Source organism: Pungitius pungitius, chromosome 4 (assembly GCF_949316345.1).
Source record: "Pungitius pungitius chromosome 4, fPunPun2.1, whole genome shotgun sequence".
In the NCBI taxonomy this organism is placed as follows: domain Eukaryota; kingdom Metazoa; phylum Chordata; class Actinopteri; order Perciformes; family Gasterosteidae; genus Pungitius; species Pungitius pungitius.
Window position 1 is genome coordinate 5,339,708 of NC_084903.1, and position 27,648 is coordinate 5,367,355.

The window sequence follows — 27,648 nt, forward strand, 5'->3', positions numbered from 1 at the left end:
CCCACGCGAGGGAGGGCCGTGCGCCACACATGAGCACGAAACAAACTGAACCCCCTTGATTGACAACCTTGAAAAGCTTTGACAGCAACATTTGTAAATGACAAATGCATTTTAAAATTTATTTCCAGAGAACACCTGGGGTAATATACTTGTATCAAAGGAATTTAGCATTTACACTTTTTGCTAAAAATCTATTATTTAAGAAGCTTATCTTTTTCAGCAGTGTCCATAGTTTAAACAGTAACACACAAACTATCAAATATGGATAAAGAAAATATTGTGCTGGTATTTCCTCTTTAGATGTGTGTCACCAGGCCGTCCATAACGCACAAATGTGTACATAACCCATTTTTACCTACCTAAATGTAGCACAATTGATTCCTGTATTATATATATGAAATGAGGTATAGTCACGTTTGTGCATTTAACTGTACATTATAGGGCCTCTTGATGTTTAAGTAACAAGAAGACAAACGGTAGGTGAATGTAGCCGACCCAGTAAAATATGAACTGTTTAGTTGTTGTTGCTGTATCCAACCACCTCTCACTTCATGAATATATATACACATAGATCTATCTATATCTATATACACTCTGGTGCTTCATTAGGTATAGCATTTGTTTTAAATGAAAAAGAAACAAAAAGCTTGATTGTAAAAAAAACAGTGGTGACGTTCTTCGTTCTCCCGTACCCGTCCAGCAAGATGTTCTCGAAACGAGAAAGGATTCATCCTCACTACATTCTATAAATGTTTGGCATCCCAGTGGGGCTTGAATCATCCTGAGATGGAGTATTCAGGTCATTTGCTTTACATTACATTACATTACATGTCATTTAGCTGACGCTTTTATCCAAAGCGACGTGCAATAAGTGCATTTCCACATAGAGATACAAACTCAGAAGAACAAGTAACAAGAAAGTACATTTTTCATCAAATAAGCGGTTTCAAAACATGTTATAGAAAAGTGCCATTATAAGTACAATTTAAACCTAGAAGAGCTGGATGGAATGTTTTATTTTCATCTTTATTACAAAGCTCCATGCTGTTGTACATAGACCTGCGTCCAGGTGCTGCTCGGAGGTCTGCTTCTCATCCTCCCTATTACATTACATTACATGTCATTTAGCTGACGCTTTTATCCAAAGCGACAATATTATTTAGTGCAGATGACACGCACACATCAGTTCTGTATCTTAGTCCCCAAAATGATGAGATATAAACACAAGACATGCGGTCTGCGTCTCCGTCTAGATGAGAACACACATTTGGGCTTCTCTGCTGGGAGGTCACACTCTGTGGCCTCCTACAGGAATGTTGCACATTGTGCGAGATGCTCTCTGTAAGGCTTCACTGGCCAGAAGTGGGCAAAAGAAGAACATACATACTTTGAGACACTATGTCTTCTACACGTTTCTTAGTTCTTTCCCCTGACACCTCGCGACGTTGTTCCAATGAACAATGTGTGCAACCAGCAACTGCACACTACACAGCCTGCGCGCTTGAGTTTCACACAAGGAGGAGCCTTACTGGCCTTTCTTACCCTCTGCTTCATCTGTCATCTACGGAAATTGTTTCTGCATCCACATCTACAAAGGGCCTGGGCTCTCTAATTGTGTAAGCAGAGAGCAGATGGATCAGATTTCAATTAAGCTTCTCAAAAGGAGCAGAGCTGCGCCGATGGTCAGATTCACCTTGAGGAAGAGAAGAAAAAAAACATCCAGGCTGCAGATAAGTTGTTTTTATAATGAACTGACCTGCACCAGTGATCCTCTTCTCGTTAGGGCGTCTGAAGGTCACATCCGGCTGTAAATGGGTTTAAAAGCGCCAGGTCTCATATGGAGACAGGCTACTGTTTTGGACAAAATTAAAGAACCAGATGGAGACTTCCTGTCTCTTGCTGTAATTGCAATCACTCATCATATAGAAGGATTACTGCGTTGACAAAGTCAGTATGTGCCAGGAAATCACCTGCAAAAACACACACGAAAGAAAACAACACCTTGTTGCTAGGGCAACAGAAGCGCATGTACATGCTGCGATCGGTTCCAATACATTTCACATGTATGTCTTTATTTGTTTTTCTCTTTGTGTATATCACTGTTCCCCCGTGAAAGCTTTAGACGATTATTGTTAATTTCCTTTGAGGCCGTTTTGTAAGATCCTGATGAAAACCATAAAAAGAATCTGGGTGGTGGGGTGGTTATGTGCTAAACCCTCTAACACGCTTCACCACAGGTCGCACACTACTGACCGTAAACCTCCCGGTGAAACGTTTTGCTGCCAGTGGACTGGAAATTCTTAGTTGTCCAGATTATTCACACTTGGTTACGTTTGGCATACACTTTGTCAATTCCTGAGACCACAAAATCCAACCAATCTTCATACCAGATTATGTCTTGGCTTCTGTATTGTATGGTTGTATTAAGAACCTTTGCATTATGTCATCCTTACGTCCTTATTGTCCTACACCATCATATTTCATAACATCATAAACCTTATATTTAACTAATTTTATATAGTACACCGCCCTTTTTCACAGCCTTTTCAAATCATTTCTATTTCATTCTATTTCATCAATTATATCTCTTTTCTTAGTTGCAGCATTCTGTATCAAATGGAGAGACTTGAGAGACTTGATAATGAAGACTTGCAGTTATCCAGCTTAGTAACAAACACATAAACCACATACCTCTGCATCACTTTGAGACTGAAAGTTCCTGATTTTCAATACATTACATAGATGAAAAAAGTAGTCCTTGAAGTCTTGAAGTCTGCTTTATCTGAGCGTTAAAGGACACATTCTGGTCAAACAGAACTCTAGGATTCTTTACGGTGCTGCTGGATAACAGAGCAATTCCATCCAGAGAAACTATATCACCTGACAGCTGACTTCAAAGGCACCCTGGCCCTGATTAATGTTTTGTCTGAATTTAACATAAGAAAGTTTATGGTCATCCAGGTTTTGATGTCCTGAAGACATTCTGGAAGTCTGAAAAGCTGGCTGTTCTCGTCTGGCTTGATAGATACAATTCAGTATCTTATGCATAACAATAAAGGTTTATGTTTTTTTTAATCCAGTTAACGGAAGTCACTTATTTGGACTTCTGAGGAATGACAAAAAGACACAGTGTATGTCTTTGCTAGTGGTAACAACATGTCAACGACACGGTAGCCCCGCCCTAAAGCATTCCCTGTTAATAGTCTATTTAAATCTAAATAGACCATTTATAAAATATATATAATCATACTGTACTGAAGAACTTTAAACAGAGATTGAGACCATAAACTAAGGCATAAGGCCACTCTGATGAAGCCAACAGATAGAAGCAGGGTCTGTTTTTATAGACTACCTTTTCAACAAGAGGAGTCGCCCCCTGCTGGTCAGGTTTTCATGACCCCCCCTTACAGAATCCACGGTTGCTGCTTGCGAAGCAGTATCTTAATTAGGGTTGCCACTATGCTGTATGTGTGTGTGTGTGTGTGTGTGTGTGTGTGTGAGTCGGGCCATGTGATGCATCCGCCCTGAAGTCAATAATGACCGGTGCTAATCTACCTCCCGTTGAAATAAATTGCAGCACCCTCTCTGCGCCCTCCCATCCACTCCAGCCTCATGAACACCACTGCACTTCCCTCCGTGTGACAGTACGGCTGGCAACTCGTCCTGCAGCTGATCTTCTACGGTCTTCTGATCTTCTACAACTCACTTTCTTTCACAGAAGGCAATCAGTTGGTAGCCGAGCTGTAGCAGAATACACAAATTGAATGAGCAACAGTTCTTCCACCGATCTGGAAACAGGCATGTACAACAAGAATTCCAAAGAACACGAGTCACGCAGAGACGAGTCTTTTGACTCGGTTAATCCTGCTTACGAGGAGAAGCAGCTCAACAATGAAGTAAGTCACCCTGAAAATGTTTGCGTTATGTTTTTTTAGCAGCAGTTTGAAGTAGGTGTTACTTTGAGGTCACCTCTGGATTGGCCTGTTGACTACTCAAGCTGCTGTGGCTGTGTGATGGCCCATCAAAACGTATTAGTTATTATTACAAGCTAAAAACATCATTTTAAGAGTGAGCTGAAGCAAATATAAGGTCTATGTGTGTTTCACTTGTTTTATATTATTGGTACTGCTTTTTTATTATCAAAATGAAGATAAAAGTGCCTTTTTCATCTAAATATCTTTGTTCGATTGGCCGCCTGAAAAAAGTGCCAGGGTCACAGCTCAGGGAAAGAGAGGAAGATAAAAATGTTGCTCTGTAGCCGACATGACGTGTGCAAACAAATGTATCGGGGTATTTGACAGTTAAGACCATAGCAGCTCTCTAACGGACCTCAGATGACACTTAGCAAATCTATCAAATCTATCTAGAGACCTAAAGTTCTTCACCCAACAAACGGGAAACAGTTACCTATACCATGAACCCCACTAGCGGTCTGGCGATTTCCGGAAAATCTCTCGTCCAGATACTGTCCTTGAAGTCCAGCTTGTTTTTACACTTACCGCGTTGTCCGTCCCTTGGTCCACACGGCATCAACACAATCATTCAGCTCAGCCATTGGCTGAGACCAGATCGGAACCTCCATTCCTCGGCAGACTGATTTCTTACCTTACGAGCGTGATGGTGCCATATCATTCATTCTCCTGAGAGCACAGTACATGCATACTACATGTGCCCATCACATGTAGTGACTACGGAAAAACTGTGTAGTGGCTTTGTGCAATGATTTTACCCACAGATTCTGTCTGCTCGTGTTACTGAATATTGTACCTTAGTTTTCAGACATTTTCTCTGTGTGGATTAATTTCTCTACAACTTGTAACAAAGCCAATCAAAAGGTAATCATGAGCTGTATAACAGAAGCGGATCGAGTCACCTGGATTGTTTAGGATGCCTAACGTAGCATCTCGGCCGTTACAATGTTGATTTTTTGGTACAACACAGAACGCCAAACAAGACATTTTTTAGGAGACCAATATGTTAAATCCAGTGTAGATTTTCATGTGGAGGAAATCCCGAGCCTGGGGTTGTTGCCATTTCTCCGACTGCCGATCATGCCATATGGTTCTAGGAAAAGCCCACTTTTTTTAGTAGGACTACCTACACACCAGAAAGCTAAACTATGTTTAAGTCCTCCCTCTGAATTATCCTCTTCCATTCTGTTTGTAGCAGGGACGGTGGTATTGTTACATGAATGGCAGTCACCACTTAACTTGGAAACATTTATCTAATTCACTGACCTGATCTTAGCTCAGTAAGCTTTGGGAGAAAACGCTTTTTTTCAGATTCTAGGAAAACCCTGATATTTTTCTTTGAGGTTACATCCGATACATTTGATGAGAAGCAGGACAACGGGAGCATCTCCGCTGCGAGACCCACTCTCTCCGACAAAGGAGTTGCAACCATCATATTCTCACTGAAAAATGAAGTTGGCGGGCTCGTCAGGGCGCTGCGCCTTTTCCAGGTCGGTGTTTTCATTTTAAAAGTTTTACAGAACGAGTGGTGTTGTCTTTCAGTTGAAACGGTTGAGTCATTTTATTGTCGTTGTTGTGGTGGTGATCCCATCTGGGTGAGTTTGATCATTGCTCGTGGTTGATATGTGCAGGAAAAACACATCAACCTCGTTCACATCGAGTCCCGCAAGTCCAAGCGGAGGAATTCTGACTTTGAGATCTTCGTGAGTTGTGACACTGACCACGAACAGCTCAAGGAGCTTACTCAGCTGCTAAGGACGCACACGGATGTAGTTGAGATGACTCCATTTGAGAACTCCACTCTACCTGATGACGGTAGGCCAACTGATTAACAAATAGAGCTTTAATCTGTTTAAACATGTGATGATGTGATGAGATTTCTACTTGAGCTGAACCGGAGGTGTGTTGCAGATATGGCTGGTGTGCCGTGGTTCCCTAAGAAGATCTCTGATTTGGATCAGTCTTCCAACAGGGTTCTGATGTATGGCTCAGAGTTAGACGCAGACCATCCGGTGAGGACACGCACAGTTACAGACTACATTCATTACTTTTTATTAAGGGGAATTGTGACAAGTATTTTTATGTTGTTGCAGGGATTTAAAGACAAGATGTATCGTACAAGGAGAAAGTATTTTGCTGATTTGGCTATGGGGCACAAACTGTGAGTTCCACTGTTTATTTGACTGCAATGCAAATGGGTTTTTTTTTCTTTGAAATGCTTTATTTAGGTGACATGTTTCCAAATGTAAGGATGAAAGGATCAAGAATATGAATATCTCGTCTAGGAGGGGGATCACTCACAATAGCAGCCAATTGATTATGTAAAACAAGGTGAAGCAAACCTATATCTTTTATTATAAGCGAAACACTGTCACAAAATAAATGTTATTAACAACTGCCAGACTAAATCAAATTAGGTCACACATATTTGGGTAAACAGGCAAATCTTGAGAAATGCAGGAAAAGTCTTAGAGTAATGTTGATTATGGAGCTATTCCCGTCTGAAGTTCTGAACTTTTCATGGCTTTCCGACCTAATTTCTTATAGATAGATAGATATAAGAGTACAATATGCCCTCTGAAACGGAAAAACTTTTAAAACAAAAATCAAATGGGAACCATTTAAATGCATCTTACAACTACTGCTGCTGGAAAACGGTTAAAAGGTTTCCCGGGTTACGGCCCTGACTATAAAACTACATCGGAACTATATGTTTTGAAGTTGTTTTCTTCAACAACAAAAAATCTAATTTTTAAGGATTAAATTTCACAAATAAAAAATAAATGTGTTGGTACTGCCTTCTCAAAGATGAATTACCACCTACAATGAAATAGATGCCCTTGATTGTCAAGACGTTAAGAATTAAATGAAAGTAAGGCTTGTTTGGAATACGCTTACCACAAAATGGCCTCAAATATTATTGCTACATTGAATCTCCCATCTTCATATTTTATCCACCAAAGTTGTATTTTATGACATCAACAAGCTAACAGACTCCATACGTTTCGTCAGAGGGGATCCCATTCTTCGTATAGACTTCACAACAGAGGAGGTGCGTACCTGGGGAGTTGTGTTCAGGGAGCTCCACAAGCTGTACCCCAGCCACGCCTGCAAGGAGTACTTGAAAAACCTCCCCCTGCTGGCCAAATACTGCAACTACAGTGAAGACAACATCCCCCAGCTGGAGGACATCTCGCACTTCCTCAAGGGTAACTGTTCAAACGTGTGTGACTTTTGTCCTCCCATCACGCCTGTTGACCCGTTGGCCTGCTCGCTCGGTCCGACCACGTGCTGAGGCTGTCGGACTTGCAGAGAGTTCAGTGAGCTGGGATCAGCATGCGGGAACGATCCGGACAGTATCGAACATTAAGACGCACAAGGAGCGCAGAGGGAAGACCGGGCATGGAGTCCAGCTGGAAACCACATTTGTTGAACTATTCTTCAATAAAACAGATCTACTAATACTTTAGGGTGGAAGAGCAAGCAGCCAAAATAGCGGCTGACATTTTATTGTGCAGATTTTATGGGAAAGGGAAAGTGTTTCACGCCCTAGCTTCTGTCCAATCACTAACCCATCAGGTGGTTCGCATTTAAGTGCGGACAAAGCCGTGTTCCCATCGCATTGAGAAGACAGCCGTGACCGAGGCCTAAGTCGGCTAATTATAAAGATATTTCATGAGGGTGTCAGCATTCGGCAGTGCTAAGTGCTTACGCAGCAGTTTTGTTATGGGGAAGAAGATGCCCGCTTGTCAAATCCTTCCGCCTCTCACTAAGACAACCGAGTGAAGTTAGACTGCGACAAAACATCAATGGATCCTGGTTGTCTTGGTAATTTAAATGCTTTAATGTCCACAGTTTTCAATGTAACTTCTCTTTACCAAAGTGTGTGTGTGTGTGTGTTTGTGTAGAGCGCTCAGGCTTCATCATTCGGCCCGTAGCGGGGTACCTCTCCCCCCGGGACTTCTTAGCAGGCCTGGCCTTCAGAGTGTTCCACTGCACTCAGTATGTCCGGCACAGCTCCGACCCTTTGTACACGCCGGAACCGTGAGTACACCAGGCATCTGCTTCATCCTGCTGTTTGTTTTTTTACCCGCCTCAGTGAAGCGACCCCTGCCTTTTCCTCTTTGGATGTAGTGACACATGCCATGAGCTGCTGGGTCACGTTCCTCTGCTCGCCGAGCCCAGCTTCGCCCAGTTCTCTCAAGAAATTGGTTTAGCATCGCTGGGAGCTTCAGATGACGCGATACAGAAACTGGCCACGGTGAGACAGTACACACCTGCACACACATTTCATTCATTTAAATCCAGGAGCCGCGCGGATGCTGTCTGAAGCGCCAGCAGTGCTGCTTTCAGCTTGTACCCATAATGCCTGAGGTCTCCTGGCTCTTACTAAGCAACCAATACCTGCATGCTGTGAAGATCAAGTCAACCGTAGGCTCCAGTGACTCAACTCAACAGTCAAAACAAAGATAAATGGATATCCAGTACCATTAATCTGGATACCAGATTCATCCCAAACTACTATTTATGGAAGAGAGAAGAGCTATCGGCCTGTGATTGGTTGGTCCTCATCACATCAGCATTTCAGAAAGCTGATATTAACCTTTAACACGATTCTTGTTGGCCGACAATGTCGCTCCCACTTTGGAGCGTACAATCTGCATAGCGGCATGTAAACAAGCAGTAAGGCGATGTCATCACAGCTTTCACAACACGCGAGGCATTGCAAGTCGTCCCTGCACTTGGTCACGCACCTGAATTTATGGAACTTAGCGCCTGCTACCCGCTCAGACGGGACTGGTGAGAGCGCCATCAGCGAATGGACTCTAATTTGTTCTTTCGGTTGAAAAACAGCGGGCAGCTTGCTTGAGGGCTTGCCAGACCGAGTTCCTGTACTGCGCCTACTGACGCTATTTAGTACAAAAACAAGACTCTGTGTCTGTAGGACTTCCACAACAAGTACAGAGTCGCTATGTCTTCCATGGTTCATTTGGAGGAAAAACAATGACGGAAAGCTGATCTGTTTCGGGGTGATAAACCAAGGCCCCTCTCTGTCGATTGGGCGAGTCCTAATGATACTGTGATAGTTCATTCAAAAGCAACCCTAAAATCATATGCAAAGTGTTTCAGCTGAGAATGTGTAATGATTTATATATGTGTGTGCTTAGGTTTACAGAGGATGTATGTATGTATAAGTGTCTCAGTAGTGTGGTATACCTCCTTTTATTATACCACCCTCATGGCACGGTCGTACCATTACAATATGCACACACTTAACTCTATTTGACAGTGATTACTTTGTGTTTGAAAAGGATGATGCAAAAATCCATCCCTGTTTTGTTCTAGTGTTATTTCTTCACAGTGGAGTTTGGCCTTTGTAAGCAGGATGGCAGACTGACGGCCTATGGAGCTGGACTCCTCTCCTCTATCAGTGAACTCAAGGTAACTCTCCAACCTGCTGCGTTACACACTACAAGGTCATCTGTGGCTCTAATGAGAACTTCTCTGCTAAGGTTGTCCATGCATTCAACATTTCAATGATGTTTGGTGAACATGTTGGCTTGAGAATTTTGATATTTTTTGATACATATTTTGCCTGTGCAAAGAAATAATAAATAATTACTTGGCCAACTAGGTTATGGGCTGTGTTTTCTCAGTATGCAAATGTAACAACAACATGTCTCTTTTTTTCTATTAAGCATGCTTTGTCTGGCAAAGCCCATATCCTCCCCTTTGACCCTCCGGTGACCTGTAATCAGGAGTGCATTATAACTACGTTCCAAGACGTTTACTTTGTTTCCGAGAGTTTTGAGGACGCCAAGAACAAAATGAGGTCAGTTGAATTTTCCTTCCTTAATGGTATAGCGCTGATCTTACATTGTCACTTTTGCAGTTAGCAACTAATCAAACCAACTTCCCTTCCGTCAAGTCCTGCCCTCGCAGGCCAACTGGCCAATTGTAGCATTGGCCAACTACTAGGACTATCAGGGGGCGGGGCTTAGCAAAAGGTCATAACTGTCATCACACCAGCACTGTAGTAAAGTCAAGATGACATTTTCATTATTTACTGGCCTTCGTGGAGTTGGATGAGCCGGGCCAGCCTTTATGCTAAGCTAAGCTAATGGCCTCCTGGCTTTAGTTCCATGCCTGGTGCACAGATTTGAAAGGTGTTTTCATTTTCTCAGGTCACGCTCATTCCGTGAAAAGTTCAAAGGTTTCTTAATAAACTGCATCTACTCTTTGGCAACATGTGGTTTAGTTCTCCATGCGGTGACAGTTGGTATACTCTCTGTTTATAAATTGACCACAAGCAGACAACATTGTTTGAATGAATTTGTAGCTGCAAGGTTTCAGAAATGATTCAACTGGGCTACTCATATGACTGACTTTTTGTGTGTCCGCAGGGAGTTTGCTAAGACCATTTGGCGCCCGTTCACAGTACGCTATGACCCCTACACCCAGAGTGTGGACATCCTGAAAGACACCACCACCATCAACAGCATGGTGAAAGACATCCGACATGAGCTGGACATTGTGGAAGACGCCCTGAACCGACTCAACAAACAGCTATGAGTCTAAATTTGTATGAATGTACACGTTAAAAATACCTTTTTTAAGTATAAATATAACACCATAATAACAACAACTTGTTACAATGTGAATGTCTCATGCATCTTGGAGTTTCTTGCTGGCTTCTTAATTGTACCTTGTCTGTTAAAGGAATGCAATGAGTTGTTGTTGACGGCAATGATTGTAATGTCTTGTGTTAACAGACTTCACGAAATCAATCCAATAAAAAAATATAGCTGCACGAGGTGTCCAAGTGGTAAGCATGCAGTCCCAGACGGTGCGTGTCCAAAGGCCCGTACACACAGAAACCAACACCCAAGAACTCCCAGTCATTGGGCCAAAAAGTCCTTGAATCAGATGAGATGAGGATGAGTTAAGGAGAGCCTTCTTTGTGTTCACTAAGGATCACCTGCTTCCTTTCCTCACTTCTCATCTGGCCAGTGTGTCTGTATGAACAACTTTACCACAAGGTGGAACCGTCGCACCTCCGTGGTGCAAGGTGTCCACACTCAATTACGCTTTCGACAGGTGAAGAGCAAACCATACTCATTTATCTTTTTCTTTTTTAAGCAATTTACAGCACAGGTCCGTGATGATAGTATTTGTTTCAAACAGAGCAACTAATCGTGCTTTTATTTTTAAGGGGTGTACCGGAGGTCCACAGTGTTCGAGTGGGGGGGGGTATCCACCAGGAGGGGGGCGGAGTTGGGTGTTGTCTCCGAGCTGAAGTCCGAATTCCCAGTCGAGGCTCAATCTCATTACACAGAAACCTCCCCTGAATACGTAGCACGAGCGGAGCGCCATGGGAGTCGAAGGCTGCACTAAATGCATCAAGTACCTGCTTTTCTTCTTCAACTTCATCTTCTGGGTGAGTAACGCAACATGCGAATAGCGGATTGTATTTGTGTTGAGCGTCCCGGCCCGACGACGTCCACGTTTACGCGTCATCTCGCGGTATTACTTTGTCCACCCACTCAATGAACGGTGGGGGGGGGGCGCGCCTTGAAGGTCTGCCACAGAAAAATGCGGATTAATTCACGTCACCGACACACAATGAACAACATCACAAGTTAAAACAATAAAAACACGCTCGCGGGAGAAAACTAGCGGTTTTAGTCCGAGACATGAGAGGTTCCCGCGATAGTTTGTTTATAGTGTGTTTTGAATCGCCAAGCTCTGATAGCGACATCAATATGGACACAACTTAGTTGATGGGGATGCTGGGAACACACGGCTTTGTTTGGATTACGTCCTCCACTCCATTTTCCGTGTGTGTGTTTGTGTGTGTGGTGGCGGCGGGGGGGGGGGTCTGTTCGGTGGGTCCAGGCCCCGGGTGATGCATCGTGGAAGAATGTGCGTGTGTTTAGCTTCGACTCCCGCTGTCGCTTGTTTCTGCCGCCACGTTATTCTTTCTCTCTGCTCCCACAAAGAGGGCCCCTCCATTAATTATTCTTATACTGTAAATAATGAGGCAGACGGAGAAAAAACGCGGTTTTGAGGCCAGTTAGCCGAAGGATAACCGCAAAGGGTGTGGGCGTGTTTTGGGGTTTTGTTGAGATAACCGCACACGACCTCGAGTCTTTATCAGCCTGTAATACGCTGACACAGTATTTAAGGTTAACTATTATTTGTATTTTCTGCTGAAAGTGCACACCGCATTTCTACTTTATATCTATCTGCCAAGTGGGCGGGCCTAACGTGTATAGCCCCGCCCACATAGGCGAGGGGTCTTTCCTAAATGACTGGGGGAACATATGTTTTTTTCTAAACCTTTCAGAGTTTTAGTAGTTCGAATTAATTTTGAAACGCAACAATGACGGTACGCCTACGTGTTGTTCCACGGTCAGAAGTATAGGACACCAATTAAAAAACCCCATCTGTGTTCCCAATCATCAAAATAGCTAATATAATGTATATAATGTTTTTATTCATGCTTTTTTATGCTATGCATAGATTTCTATGTTGGATATGTTTTTCCTCTGTGTAGAATGTGTGTGTCACCAATTTACAGTGCACACGCAGTCATCGTGATATTTCATAAATAAGCTATAAACATTGTAGTCAAGACAAATGTCTATTTTCCCCATGAAAAAAATACAAAAAAACCAGCTCAGTGTGCGGCTCTCTCTTCTTAAACGTAAATCTGTCCCTCTCACCCTGTGATCAGTCCATGGTGAAGAAATAATAATATTACCTTGACTAGAACTAAAATGCCCTTGTCCTAAGTGAATGGATGTTTTGTTCTACCAAATCCACATCAAGACATTTTTTATTTTCACACCATTTGAAAAAAACAGCATACATCATTTTTTGGTATTTAAAGGGCAAGTCTGAAAATTAAATTTGGAACGCCTTGCTAGAAGTGGGCATGCATTACATTACATTGGATGTGATTTAGCTGACACTTTTATCCAAAGCGACTTACAAGAAATGTAATTCAACCATAGGGATACAAATATAGCTTCCTATAGATAACAGCAAAATAACATAATACCAAGATATTCAAAGGAAGTATTTCCCGCACTTCATGGCAATATATCTGATATATGGACTGAAAGCCCAAAATGTCATGGTGACGCTTGTTGAAACCTCCCCCTCAAATCTCTAGGGTTCATCCTCTGACACCTGAACAAAACTGCACGGCAATCCACGGAGCCTTTTAACACAACGTCATAAAACCGTGGCCGAGAATTTCAACAGAGGAAAAGACAAGTGTGTTCGGGTGGTGATTGATTGAGAGCCAGCAATGCCGCTGTTGGTCATTTTTATCCCTTGATAGTAGTAACTCAAATGAATTAAAACTAGGGGTGTGGCCCTCTCATCAACCACCCTGATAAAGGTCACTCTTCAATCCTCTTTGCAGAAAGAAATAGAGGATGTGGTGTGAGCTCGGTCCAGGCCGTTTAAAAAAACAAACTCTTCAAACCACCTCTTTTCTAGAGAAAATGTTTTACGTATTATTTGCAATCAGGGCTTGAGATGAACATTTTTGCTCACCTGTGGCTAGTGGTTTTTTTAGTTACTTTCACTCAATTTTGTTGTTGGGATTCTAAGTTTAATTTGATTGATGTTGACTACGGCTTGCTACTGTTTACTTGAAGAAATAGATTTACAATCCTTTCAACTCTATATTTAATTGTAAATATCTACAGTCACCAAACGTTTAGCTCTTTTGAATGGAAACGGTAGCAACTGATATCAGGGGGAATCTTGATAGTTCTGACTGCCACCTGAAAGCAACACAACTTACTGCCATGGTTCAGTCAGTGTGGCGACATACAAACAGACCTGATAAGTTTGGTACATTCACTTGAACAACAGTTGTTTCTGCCAAATGGCCGACATTTTGATACTAAGGAGACTTGGACAGGAAGTGCTGTTACCCCTGACGACCGTTTTCGGCTGATTGCTTGCATCCGTTATGAATGACAACTAAAGTGCTGGTGTGGAGAACTTGGTGTGGAGTTAATGATTGAACCACGGCTCTAACACAGATGGCATCTGTCCATGCATTGGCAAAGTAATGATTAGCTTTAGGGCTTTTGTAATATGTTACCCGTTGCTTCTGTAGATTATAGCCAAATCTGGCAAATATCAAAACCCCTTTCTGTGTTGGTCATCATCTGCTGAGGGTTCTTGTTCAAATTATACACAACGACTCAGTCTTACACACACACACACACACACGCAGTGCTTCAGCATGACAAAGCTTGAGTCCTGACGGGATGTGACAATGTAGAAATGTCTAACGTTTGTTACGGAACTGTTTATGTACCCCACCCCCTACCGTTGTCATCACCACTGTAACCTTTTTAGCTTTTAGTGACTCTAGCAAAGATCCGTGCGCTCGATACGAGGAAACACTTTACGCTGTGGCGTGAAGGCCTCGAGGGGTCTGAAACAAGTGAGCATTCCTGTTTCCATAAATCCCACCGGACACTGGGTGGTCAGTGTGGTGATTAAGCACCTTATGGGAACAGCAAACAACACACACCCACCCCCCCGGTATGCGTCCTCTTGCGGACCTGGTATTGTACTGATCTCATACTGGACGTCACCTGAAGCAAGCTCACAGTTTCAATTCATCACGAGCGGCAGCATATATTTCAACGTCTGTTTGGTGTGGAATGTGACAGAATAAAAATCAGCAGCTGACATTTAGAAGATGGCCCGAAAAACGTTCCTGGTGGCTGAAACGCGGAGACTTGCAGAGACTCAGGAGAGGGAACAGAACGGATTTGTTTACCTGGTTCACTTTTGCGTGACTACAGGGGTGCAAACTCGCCACCTTTTGGAAAAATTTGACATTTTTGATCCAAGATAGGTCATTTGTGTGATTCATGTAGATCTGCAATAAAAATATTTGGGGGGGGGGGTCCTCCTAGTAATCTGCGAACGCAAGCTGTCATGAATATTTTTATCAAGCTTGTTGGGAGAGGGTGTAAGCAGGTCTCCAAGGTGAACATCCTCTGGCATGTTAGATCAAGGTAAGTAAGGGAAGTCGGCAAATCCGATGCGTAACTTTGGGATGAGGATTGGCTCTGAGGGCTGGGTCGGTCGGGCTGGAGGAGGCGCTGCCTCGTCCCTCTTCTCTGGTGGCGCCCGGTCCTTCTCGCTGCGGGTGCTCTAGTCCTCACTTGTTCAGAAAAGGATCAAAGACAAGTTAAAGGGGTTGTGAACGTTGAAAACCAGCGTAGTTGTTTGCCGTGATAATCAAATGCTAGTGTGATAATAAATGACCATTTCAAATCATCCAAACTGTCATGATACATTATTTTAATGCAGGAATTTCTTTTAAAATAGTATCTGCTGGTTTACACGCACTAAGCTACATGAGAATATGACACGTGGATGCAGATGCATTTAGGCCAGGGAGTTGGCTACAACATGTTTGGAGCGCTGACCTGGGACCAGGGTTGGGCTGAGCTTAGCTCCCCGTATTTGGAGCCGCTCCAGCACCGTAGTAATCGGGGTGTCAAACATGGCTGTGGTTTGGTTCTCTTGAAGTTAGTGAGTCATTCCGGCTGCTGTAGCCGTGTATTTGTGGGGGGGGGGGTTGCTGCAGTCCTGCCTGTTATGGTGTTGATCTGGTTGCTGGGCAGCAGCTGGCCTTTGCTCTGGAATGGACCTCACCAAGAGAGGGGGTTGGTTGAAATCTATTTACAGAAACTAGTTTTTATTTCGATATCCTCTTGGGCCACGTTTTCCCCTTTGACGTATTGAAGTAAAAGCATTCATAAGGGGGATTGGGGGTTCTGTGCGTGTGAGCCAGGTGGGTGCTTACTGCAGAACAATACATTTTCAACACTGGTCCAGTGCAGTATGTGCAGGCCTTTCCAAACCAAATAATTAGTAGGAGTAAGAAAAGGAAGTCTGAAAGGGCTCTCATGGGGAATCTTTATGTTGTGGCGTTTGTACAAATGCTCCAAGCAAAGACGGGTAATAATGGTCGGGGAAACGCTGGAGTGGATGCTTTTAGTGTAGTTGTGGCTAGCTCCATCTAAAGTGCAAATGTGATGTACCATGTACTAACCTGCTGTTGTGTGTTTGATGCAGCTCGCCGGAGGTGTCATCCTGGGCGTGGCCCTGTGGTTGAGACATGAACCTCAGACCAGCAGCTTGCTGGAGCTGCAGCTGGATGGAGCCCAGGCCCCCAGCACCTTCTACATCAGTATGTATCCCCTCCTTCCAAGCTCTGATAGTACTAATGTGTTTTATTTATTCTCATTTGACTCATTCTGCTCAGGTTCTTTCAAGACTGCCTGATGGGTTCAATGAAAATGCTGTAAAGTCTGAATGACCCAATTTGGTGGTAAAAAACTGCATGCAATCAGGAAGCAGTCTTACAGCTACAACACAATCTGTCATCTTACCGATTACGCTGAGACAACCACCCAGGATGTGCAATAGGTCTAAATGAAATCATTTTTTACATTTACACCCAGTTTCAACATAGAACTGACTTCGGGTTTGGCCTTAATTGATCTGTCAACCATAAAAAATAAACTCACTATTTTATTTAAGTTTATTGTTTAATGTATATATTGTCAGAGCTAAAAGCAATAAGATACCCTAAAATATTAACAGACCCCCCACATTCTTAAGCTGGAGGTTTTGTTTGTTATCAAAAATTGCTCCTGTTCTTTGACAACATGGAGCCAAACGGGCCTAAATCTCTGCTTTAGAACCAGAAGAGCAAGGAGCTTCCATTAAGCCTGTTTACAATGTGTATCGCTGCGCCCATCGACCGGTTGTTCTCATCACTAATGAAATCATTCTAATCCTTCTGCACTAAGAAGAGGGCTGTGTCCAACAAATGATAGAATAACGTATCCAATATTTTCTAAATTCATTACTATCTAAATAAACGGGCCGCAGGGTGTGGTGCACATACAGTGCAGGACGCACAAAGCCCTCCTTCGTTATTAACCCGAGGCCCCGCCCCGCTCATGGCGCCTCATGACTCGGTCATCTGCCTGCTGTTATTGGTTTGATATTCTTACTAAAAGAAGCACGGCCACAGAAGAACTGTTTTCATCTCGGTGTGGCCGAGCTCCTTCAATGCAGCTTCTCTGTTCCACAAAGCCTCCCTCTCATTCCTCCTTGGTGTAGGAAAGAATTCCTCACGGCCCTCACTCCCTCCCTCCTCCTCCTTTCTGGCCCCACCTTCTTCCTCTCTCCTCTGTGAAAGTTTCCCTCCCCATCTGGTTGTGGTTAGCGTCTGAGTTGCGCTGTCTCACTGCTCCTTATTTTATTCCTCTACCCCCCCCCCGTCTGTCTCTACCCCTCCCGTCTTCCCTCGCTGCCATGATTGTTCCAACATGTGCTTCTCTTCTCGCTCCCTTCCCGCTCGTAGGCACAATAAGGCGCTTCTTTCCCTCTACAGCTCTTAAGTTGTTGCACGGATCACTTCTTTACTGAAATTTGTTCTCTCGACTGCAGCCCAATGATTGGTGGAAAGTGAGGTGTCTGGACGTTCCCGTTCCTGTTGGCTCACGTTGATTTCGGTTAAAGGTGCCGTTTCCTCACAGCTGGCGTAATTGTGCCAGTGAGCCACAAATATAATAGTTTCATAATCTACCGTTGTAGCTGTTACACATCGGCGAGTTCATGACAAAGGATCACATGATGTGATTATGGGTTCTTGGCTCACATATGCATACAGTTACTGTTCATGTCTGGAGGCCCTTCAGGAAGTTATCACTTCAACCCCTCCCCTCGTTTTCTGATTCTTGCTGTGACTGTTCACGGTCACCAGGACAACCGGGGCGATTCCCGGAAAATGAAAGCAACGTGACTCACTGTCGGGAAGTCCAACAGCTGCAGCAGACCAGCAGCGCTTAGTACCACCTCACTGAAATAGGACGCAGGCGGGACTTGGGACATTTGCATTGAAGGATTCAGCTGTTACCTCCACTCATGATGGTTATCACGCACTGTCCTTCCCGGCATTAAACCACACATTCACATTGACTGGGACCGAATACAGCGGGGTCAAAGGAACGACTAACAACAAAGTAACCATCATAGTCCCATCATAAAAAGGTCTTTTCCACTCCACAGCAGTTTGACTTTGTGGGGTCCCTGCCTGGCTGGACAGCAGTATTCACAAACTACCAACAGCAGAGAGGAAGGCTGGTCACAATGACCACGCCCACTGATGTGATAATCCGCCTGCTCCGCCCGGCCTACAGCCTAACAATGTTAGCTGCTATTATCAGATTCTTTGCAGGCGCATTCTGCATTTAACGATTCTACTGGCATCGTTATTGTGCATTAGAGATCCAAATATTGTCTCCCAAGAAGTCTGCAGCGGACCCAAGACGTGAGGAACAAAGTCACGGAAACCCTCAAAATTGGGAAATATTCTTGCTAGATTTGTTTGAGGAACTTTTTTTATATTGTGCGAACAATTTCCCGTTCCGACTTATCTTCACTTGATAGCACAGTGCATGTCTTTTTAAATTTATGATCAATTCCAGCCTTTAACATTTGAGAAGATTTTGACACATCTCCTAGCAACGCTGCAAAGTCACAGCATCCAGCAGTTCCTCTGCAGACGGAGGCGGAGTGGGGATAGTGGATGGAGGAAAGGGAGACAGCGTAATGGAAGATTGAATCAAGGCAGACAGGAAAAGTCGTTTTAAGTAAATGGAATTATTGAAACGAGCAGATGCATTAAATAGAAAGGACAGATGGGTGGTGGCGAAGGACTGTGTCAGACTGGAGAGCCACTGTGTAAGAGATGGAGGGAGCACTTGGTCGGTCTCCAACAAATCGATTTACAAATTGCCCTGTGTGTGTGTGTGAGAGTGGCTCTGTGGGTTGAGAGAGTGGAGGGGGGTGTGGTGTGGGAGCAGTTAGTGGTCCATAATCAAATGATGTGTGGGAGCTGACGGGCAGGAGTAATGGTGCTGGGCCTGAACACACAGGGAGCCCACTCCCCGATACGAGCACCACGGCGTGAGCCCTGATCAGCGGGGCACAGCTTCACAGTCACAGCAGCAGTAATGATTGGCACTAACAAAGCCAACGGAGCAAGCGTGGAACCCAATGCGTACGTGGGTAAAAGCATCGGCCTCCAGCGGGGGGGGTCAGAGGTAATCACAACCGGTTGGAAGCTGCTTGTTTTTAGAGCGAGGCAATGAAACGGGATGTGAAATACTATTGGAAAGGATAGTTTTGCTTTTGTCTGTGAAAGGTCCATGTCTGATCTTTCCGAGTCTTTTACCTGCACACGAACGCAACACCAATTAGCGCGCGTGCGTGCGCGCGCGCTCCAGCAGCAACGCCACGCTTCGAAAACCAGATGTGATCAGCGTAATAAATGACCTCACTCCAAACAAATCTCTGACAGCTCCTTTTTCATGTAAACCACAGTGAATGGAAACTACAAGCACTGTATGGAAAAACATCACACAGCAATGTCAAAGAAAAAAGGAAGGGAGAAAGCAGGCTGAAGTGATTCGGTGGCCAGGGCTTTTTACAATTCAATTGAAAGAAAGAATAAGTGAATAATATGTAATAATACATGTATATGAATAAGGAAACATGAGTGAAACAAGTGGTGCACCTGGGACTCACTTTGGCACCCTGACACCAGAGCAGGCACACAGGGATCAACAGCGCCACCGCAGGCCTAAAAGGCCTTTTAGTGGTTTCCGTTTTTCAGATAGTATGTCGGCGAGCTTGCTTGTCCCGACGAAGCAGGAAGGTGCTGAGAGCGTGAGTGTGTGTTTGTGTGTGTGTCGCCGATACCAAATGTACGCCTCATGTCTTTCTGTGCAGGCGTCCACATCCTGATTGCTGTCGGCTCAGTGATGATGGTGGTCGGCTTCCTCGGATGCTACGGCGCCATCCAAGAGTCCCAGTGTCTTCTGGGAACTGTGAGTCACATTTAACGTCTCCCTGTGCGTGCCATGGAGCTGCTTTACTCTTCTTCTAATGGAAGTGCGGTCTCGGCCTGCTCTTCTTGAAAGGGGTCATGAGGTCATCACTGTTAGAATTTGAGGTTACATATAAACCTATTGACTTGGCACTTTAGGTCCCTGCCAATAGTTTAGTTCTATTCCGCAGATGAACAGGTGCTGGTAAAGGTGTAAGCCAACATGAATGGAGCTGGATCAGTATTGGTGTGCTAGATCCTCGTGTAGTCTGACGTTTATCTGTGGTCCCACAGTTCTTCACCTGCCTGGTCATCCTGTTTGCCTGCGAGGTTGCAGCTGGAATCTGGGGCTTCATGCACAAAGACACTGTAAGACCACACACACACACACACACGAGATTGAAATATGTGCCAATTATTATTATTATTGAATGAACAACAACAAATGCCTTTAGACAAACTCATTTTGTGTTTTTTTAATAATAATATATTCAGGTTTGCTATTTCCTATTTCTGAATCCATAACCAGTCTCCACTGGAATCTAATCTAACATATACTTTAATACTAATAGTGTAGCTGCATCTTTTGCTGTAGCTCTGCCAAAATACCGGTCAGTATTTAACAGGATGGATAAACGTAAAGAGGCACACACCGTATGAACGTAGCTGGTCATATTGAAGAAGTCTTTAAACTCATGTTTACTGACGGATTCAATGGAATAAGAAGCCAGATTGTTTTCTCATAGACGTCTATAGGGATGGATGAAGGGACACGTATAAAAGAGCTCCCATATTCCTACCAGGAGGCTGCTTCGGTGTGGATGGCCTTTCACCTCCTTTGGAACCGTTGTTTTTCTTTTGAGGCAGATCCCGGAGAAACGTCTTGTTCTTGTTTTAGGTGTCGACGGAGATTATCAACTTCTACGACACTGTGTACAGCAAGGCCATTAACGAAGTCGTCCCCGTCGAGCCAAAACAGGGGCCGACTGCCACCACCGTGCTCAAGGTCTTCCACGAGACGGTATGAACGTGCACTCCTAAACGCATCATCCAGATTCACTATGTGTCATTTAATTAGTTCCTGAATTAAATGTTACTCATCTTAGAAATGATGTTTGTTGAATATCGGCTCCCCAATGAAATGTGGACCACACCACGAGGTGCATGGACTCACAGGTGGAGCCCCTCCACCTTTTGGAAGGTTATAAAAACAAAATATGTTTAAAAATTGTAAGGTGCAAGAATCCTATGGAACAAAATCCAGGTCAAAAGTTTTTGTACATTTGGAAAAATGTGAACGTGAAAGTTTAGGTTTTGTTGTTGAACGTTGAAAAATACAACACTATTTAAAAATAAAAATCGGGGTTGAATATAGTTTTTTATTTTATTTTTTCATTCTTCACTTGTATTTATTTTTTGATATTCACTGTATTCTATTTTTGAGTTATTCTTTTAAAAGACGAAATCTTGAGTAATCACTTTAGAAAGCGTATTTGAGACACTGGTGTTAATGGTTTTTGAAACACATTCAATCGTCTCCTACACAGAATTCCACCTGGTGGAACATGAACTAGCGGCGGGCCTCGTGCACTGTCCTCTCAACTCTCACCGTTAGACGGCTCTGTTTGGAGAGCCAACAATGTCCGACTTTGTTTACTTCCAGCAAACCGGAAGACTGGAAGTAAACAAAGTTGCGTTGACTGCGTTCAAATCGTTTTAAGCTCGGTCACAATCATCGGCTAGATTGATGCGTTAATGTTGACATCCCTAATGTGTGTGTGTATATACATACATATATACATATACATGCTGTGTGTTTCAGCTGCGCTGCTGCGGGTCAGGCCAGGTGACGTCCGTCCTCACGCAGATCGCTGACCGAGTTGGCATCACTGACATCTGCCCCAGCAGCGGGGTGTCAGTTGTAAGTGTGATCATCCACGTCAGCACTTCCATCACCCACCCCCCCTCTCCCGCCTCTCTCCGTATTCTATTTAAAAGGTTTCTATTCATCCAAAGTAGAAACAGCAAAACCAAAGATAACATATGAAGTCAGTAACTGGAAAGATTTAAATACATTGATGAACATATGTCTTCTGTACAAGTAGAGGTAACACTAGACAGTGTGAACGCCCTGTGATGGCCGTATTACTGTTCAATGGCGTTATTTCAGATCATCTGGTTAGTTTGGTTCAGTTGGCTCAAGCTAAATGTGACCATGTGTTTACCTCTTGATCTCATAATCAAGACCATTGGTTGCTTTTTTGGACCGTTCATAAAGAGTTGTTTCTTACGGTTCTCCTTTGCAGAATTGCCACACGAGGATTAAGGAGTTGTTCACAGATAAGATCTACCTGATTGGTATCGCCGCCCTAGTGGTTGCAGTTATTATGGTAAGAACACAGGTTGACACAGTATACATATTGATGTAGTATTGGTCACGTTCATCAGATTACAGTTGTCTGTTATTAAATTTCATTCATGGCCTGTAGGCAAAACTTCAAATGTCCTTATTTAGTCAGGTTACATGGAACATTTCAGTCCAGTCAAAACCCCCAAAGGACCTTTTGCATTGTCATCTATATCTAATAAAAAAGACTCACTATGAATGATTTCTAGGGCGGCTCAGCAGTGCTGCCCGGCATGCAAAGAATACGTGCTCATCTCCCAACAGAACCGACCCGCCACACTCATCACAAACCTATTTCACCACAGCTTTTTGTCAAAGTAATCAAAACAAACAGGATGGCTTTATTGCTGGTTTTAGCTCTTTTTAGGTGTGCATCGACATTAGACTAATATCACTCTTATGACCTGAGTGATAAGCAATGAGTCAGGTTTTTTTCATGAATATTAGATTTCCTAATCAAGCCTTCTGCTCTGTGTTTCTTCATCCTAGATCTTCGAGATGATCTTCAGCATGGTGCTGTGCTGTGGCATTCGCAACAGCCCGGTGTACTAAAGCGACAGGCTGACCACCGCGCGCTCTCCTCTCGCTCGCTCATTTCTTCTTTTCTAAAAAGCAGGAAAAGTCACATATATTGCTTTGACAAGACCACGTAGTCCACCCTCCATTGAGCATTTCCACTGTCTTTTTCTTTGTTAGTCCCAGATGCTGTTAGGCATATCTGACTGGTGCCATCCTAACCTTGATATGTAGACGTTATATCCCGCTGTCACACGTGCATGACGTCCACCGCTTCCACACCGATGAACATGTTGTCATATTCCTGGTTTTAAGGGATGGTTTTTTCACTGTTTCATGTATAAACTGTATATAAATATATATTAACAGTGCTTTATAACTGCCAAAGCATGGAAATTGCATTGCAGCAGATCCTTCTCCTGTATCCTTCCTGCACGCTCTGCTTTGTCTCTCTTGCTCTAGACTAAAAACCAGATGATTGTTTGCGTGAGCCACTCTAGTAGTGGAGCACTAGTTGTAAAGCTCATTTGAAGCTCCGTCTTCACCGACTGAAGAAGAAATCCCAGTCACTCTTGGGAGCTGGAACCAAAGTTAAAGTGACCCAATGTCTTGTCCTTTTGGCCCCGGGGAGTCGTGTGTGTGGCTGCTCGTTTTTAATTGTGGGTCAAGAAATGATGTTGAGTGACCAGCAGTGTAGAGACCTGGTTCCAGTCGTGTGAGGCCCAAGCCCCCAGCGCAGGCCAGAGAAGGCGGTCCGACCCCTGGTGGTTTACACACAGTGTTTAGCGGGCTTCCTTATTTTGCTTCGCTGTCGGTTTGTATGCAACCGCCCAAAAAGATAAACCCTGGTGCAGATGGTATACGGAGGCCCACAACTGCCAGAACATACCGAGCTGAGATTCCAGGAAGTCACCACACTGTGAGAAGAAGTAGTTTCAGCATGCAGCTCCCCTCCGTGATAACCAGCGTACCAAGCTGTACTAATACGCCTTATCATCCCCAGCCTGCTCCCTTTAACGCCGCCTTGTGATGCTGGTTCTGGCACAGTCACATAACAGCCAGTCTAACCTGCCTGCTGAAGATCAGCCAATCAGATCGCTCCCACCTGGTCAAATTTCTTTAGTCCTGAGGACTGTTCCCACGGGCGCTCACACATTGAACCATATCGAGTGGTGTAACCTCTGCTATGGATCATCACGGCTTCTGAAAACCCCTCGTCTTGTCAACAACACCTACTTAAAACATTAATACAAAAATGTGTCTTGTAATAGTTACAGTTCTGACGTACTAACAAAAATCCTGAAGGCTGTAGAAAGAAAAATGAATGCCTTTTTTTCTTGTATTGTGCGTTTGGTACGTGGTCAAAGGGGAAAGGAAGGGTGGAAATCGGTGGAAGTGGGTGCTGAGGAGAAGGATAAAGACAACAGCCACAATGACGAGGTGTTTCTCTGACGGTGCGACCCTCAAGACCCACTTCCACCTCAACCCTTCTCTACTCCTTGTGGACTTCTGTTTGCCCACATGTAAAGGGATTAAATGTATTTTACAAATAAAACATTCTTGTCTTGCGTTTTTTGGGGATTTCCTTGCATCTTAGATGACAAGGATAACATAAGTGGAACCTGGCATCATAACTAGCCAGTCGACCCAACCGGGCCTTTTCTCATATCTTAGAGTCACTACAAAAAGAATGCGAGTCAAAAATATTCCATAACGGTTTTCCTCATTTTTGGTTACGAATAAAACAAATATCAAACGTTCACTCTGAAAAAGTGGCCCAGTGGCCCAATGTTGGTTTAATATGACAAAAGTAGGAACATGATTTATTATTTAAAATCGAAATAATGATGATGAGCAGCAGCAGGTATCAGTATGACCACTCCAGGAGGCAGGAACAGGGTCCAGATGGAACCATGATCCATGGAAACCTGTGAGGCAAGGAAGCACAAATGCTCTGTGAAAGAAACAAAGTTAGTGAAGTGCATTAACGTTTACAGTAATACAAATGGGAATATCAATGGTGTTAGAAGCGTAGGTGTCCATCAGGAGTCAAGACCAGGATCCAGACGGAACCTACGGAGGCCTGCGAGTCTTCTCTCCTTCTTTTAAAACCACCAGTTTACAATGAATGGAGACCCAGATGGAGGGCCTGTAGGAGACGAGTGACCGCACACTGGCAGCGAGGCAGGAACACTGGGTTTCCAGTCATGCCTTCCAGAAGCCCCCCCTCCCCCTTCCTGCTCAAGACGTGGTAAACCTGGTTCCCAGGCTGCAGCTCTAGCCTTGTGGTCGCCACGCATTCCTCCATGAGCAGCAGCAGCAGGGGCTGATGGGACTTCTGCTACACAGCCAGGAAAGAGCGCAGGCGGACAACGTCGGCCAAGGCACCTCGACCAAAAACAACATCATAACGGGATCACATGATCTCTGTGTGAGGTCAAACATGGTTATGGCATTTTGAAGTAGAATTATTACAGGCATGGCAGACTCTCACAGAATAAAGAAAGGCCTCCGTCTGCAATTAATGTTAACTACTAATATTCCCAGACCATACTACTAGTACTAATCATTTCAACTTGAGTCTGATTTTTAGAGAAGTAGAATTTCATGTGAGGGCCGAGTGTGAGGATTTGATCAGCAAAAGGAATCGTGGAACAAACTTGGACTGAGAGCTGGGGCCCTTATTCAATCTGAGCAGGAAGCGGAGGGTCTTTTCTAGACCGTTGACTTTCAACATAAAAGCTGGGGAAAAGGCCTTTTGTAACCACCAGATGGAGACGAAGAGAATTAGCTGGTGTCTGAGTTATTTTACAGAACTCCAATCTACAGAGCAGCGGCATGCTGAAATGTGAATGTGCACACAGGTATAATGAGAATCGACTGACTCGACTCAAACCTATTGTGAGCTGCACAATATTTGTCACCAGCAGAGACAGAGGTCAAAACGTTAGGAAAAAGACTTCTGTTCCCTCAAAGTTTTAACCAGATTTAATTAAGTATTTTGCGGTTCCAGCACCAATTAATCGGATAAACATTAGCTTTAGCAGATTATTTTTTGCTTGATCAGTGTAATTGATGAACTTTGATGAAATTCTATCATGGATATATTCATTCTGATTAAACTGATCAGCTTTATAATTAACAAGTTGTATAGCGTTTGTTGATCTTTGTGCTTTATGCTTAGCTAACAGTCACCTGACTCTTCACATTTAATTCAATTCAATTCATTTTATTTTGTATAGCCCAAAATCGCAAATTACAAATTTGCCTCAGAGGGCTTTACAGTCTGTACACATGCAACATTTAGAAGTGCTATCAATCCCCTCATCTAAGTCCAGGCAAGGAAGAAGCTTCTGCTTCTTTGACCTCTATGAAATGTCCGTTGCTCACCTGGGGTCTTCCAAATACAAGCACCAGGAGGGTGAGAAGCAGGAGGAGGGTCATGACAGACTTTCAAAGAACAGGGTACACTACCAGTATGCATCCTGTGTGTGTGCTGTTACATTACATTACAATACATTCATGGTTCCTCTGTTTCTCCCTCTCCCTCCAAAGGTTGCCGTGAAAAAGAAAAATGTTTCTAAATACGAGACAGGAGGAAGAGGAGGAGGAGGAAGTGGAAGTGGATGATGAGGTGCGTAATGACACAAAGAACAAGGTACACTACCAGTCTGAATCCAGTGTGTGTTATTAACTAATCTAGAGATTTTTATGTTTGGATTGTTAGTTATTACATTACATTACATGTCATTTAGCTGACGCTTTTATCCAAAGCGACGTACAATAAGTGCATTTCCACATAGATACAAACTCAGAAAACAAGTAACAAGAAAGTACATTTTTCATCAAGTAAGCAGTTACAAAACATGTTATAGAAAAGTGCCAGTATAAGTACAATTTAAGTGCTATCATTTGTTAGTGCTACGGTTTGCTAGTGTTTTAGTCAAGGTAGAGTCTAAAAAGGTGTGTTAGCAAAGTTAGTAATATAATTTACAGGCGCCACATGCATAAAATTGTTGAAAAGATGTTTTTCTTCTCTAACAAGATTGCAGCAACAACTAAAAACTCAGCGAAACCACAGGTGAATAACTTTATGTAGTAAGGGTGAGTATAAACTGTATGCTTTGTAGGATCCAATTATAGCACTTTTCCACTGCATAGTACAGCATGGTACGGCTCGCTTTAAATGGTACCTGGTCTGTTGATGTTCCAAGCATACTGTACCGGTACTAAAACGTGACATGAACACACTGAAGTGGTACTTCTACAGTGGAAAAGCAACTGAGTTAAAGCGAACCGAGCTGTGCCGTACTGAGTCGAGTCGTACCACGCAGTGGAAAAGCAAAGCCAGCCGAGCCAAGGCGTTACATGCAGTGGAATAAATCATGTTTGTGTGCGGAGATACCATCGCTTATTTACTTGCCATTTTTGTATTTCCTTGCACCTCAAGAAAACGTGATGTGTGTGTGTCTATACAGGACTGTCTCAGAAAATTAGAATATTGTGATAAAGTTCTTTATTTTCTGTAATGAAATTAAAAAAACAAAAATGTCATGCATTCTGGATTCATTACAAATCAACTGAAATATTGCAAGCCTTTTATTCTTTTAATATTGCTCATTATGGCTTACAGCTTAAGAAAACTCAAATATCCTATCTCTAAATATTAGAATATTTCCTCAGACCAAGTTAAAAAAAAAGATTTATAACACCAAAACAAAATCAAACATTTGAAAATGTCCATTAATGCACTCAGTACTTGGTTAGGAATCCTTTTGCACGGATTACTGCATCAATTA

The 27,648-nt window shown here is 43.5% G+C and overlaps 2 protein-coding genes across 2 annotated transcripts; both read left to right on the forward strand.

Moving 5' to 3' along the window:
- The first annotated feature begins 3,641 nt into the window (after positions 1-3,641).
- LOC119229676 (tryptophan 5-hydroxylase 1-like) lies at positions 3,642-10,777 on the forward strand. The gene is made up of 11 exons (XM_037490301.2): positions 3,642-3,896; positions 5,315-5,461; positions 5,603-5,786; positions 5,883-5,983; positions 6,065-6,132; positions 6,984-7,180; positions 7,880-8,015; positions 8,106-8,232; positions 9,318-9,413; positions 9,671-9,804; positions 10,376-10,777. Exons 1-11 carry the CDS (start codon positions 3,765-3,767, stop codon positions 10,542-10,544), a joined length of 1,491 nt encoding a protein of 496 aa, XP_037346198.1. The 5' UTR covers positions 3,642-3,764; the 3' UTR covers positions 10,545-10,777.
- A 443-nt stretch (positions 10,778-11,220) lies between these two features.
- Positions 11,221-24,419, forward strand: LOC119227898 (CD81 antigen-like). Its single transcript, XM_037487091.2, has 8 exons — positions 11,221-11,409; positions 16,098-16,212; positions 19,830-19,927; positions 20,221-20,295; positions 20,825-20,947; positions 21,749-21,847; positions 22,233-22,316; positions 22,823-24,419. Exons 1-8 carry the CDS (start codon positions 11,344-11,346, stop codon positions 22,883-22,885), a joined length of 723 nt encoding a protein of 240 aa, XP_037342988.2. The 5' UTR covers positions 11,221-11,343; the 3' UTR covers positions 22,886-24,419.
- Positions 24,420-27,648: the final 3,229 nt, after the last annotated feature.

Coding starts and splice junctions, on each gene's coding strand:
- LOC119229676 (XM_037490301.2), top strand. CDS start 3,765: ATGAGCAACAGTTCTTCCACCGATCTGGAAACAGGCATGTACAACAAG. Junction 5,984..6,064: donor AGTTAGACGCAGACCATCCG/GTGAGGACACGC, acceptor ATGTTGTTGCAG/GGATTTAAAGACAAGATGTA. Junction 8,016..8,105: donor CCTTTGTACACGCCGGAACC/GTGAGTACACCA, acceptor CTTTGGATGTAG/TGACACATGCCATGAGCTGC.
- LOC119227898 (XM_037487091.2), top strand. CDS start 11,344: ATGGGAGTCGAAGGCTGCACTAAATGCATCAAGTACCTGCTTTTCTTC. Junction 19,928..20,220: donor CCCAGTGTCTTCTGGGAACT/GTGAGTCACATT, acceptor GTGGTCCCACAG/TTCTTCACCTGCCTGGTCAT. Junction 20,948..21,748: donor TCAAGGTCTTCCACGAGACG/GTATGAACGTGC, acceptor TGTGTGTTTCAG/CTGCGCTGCTGCGGGTCAGG.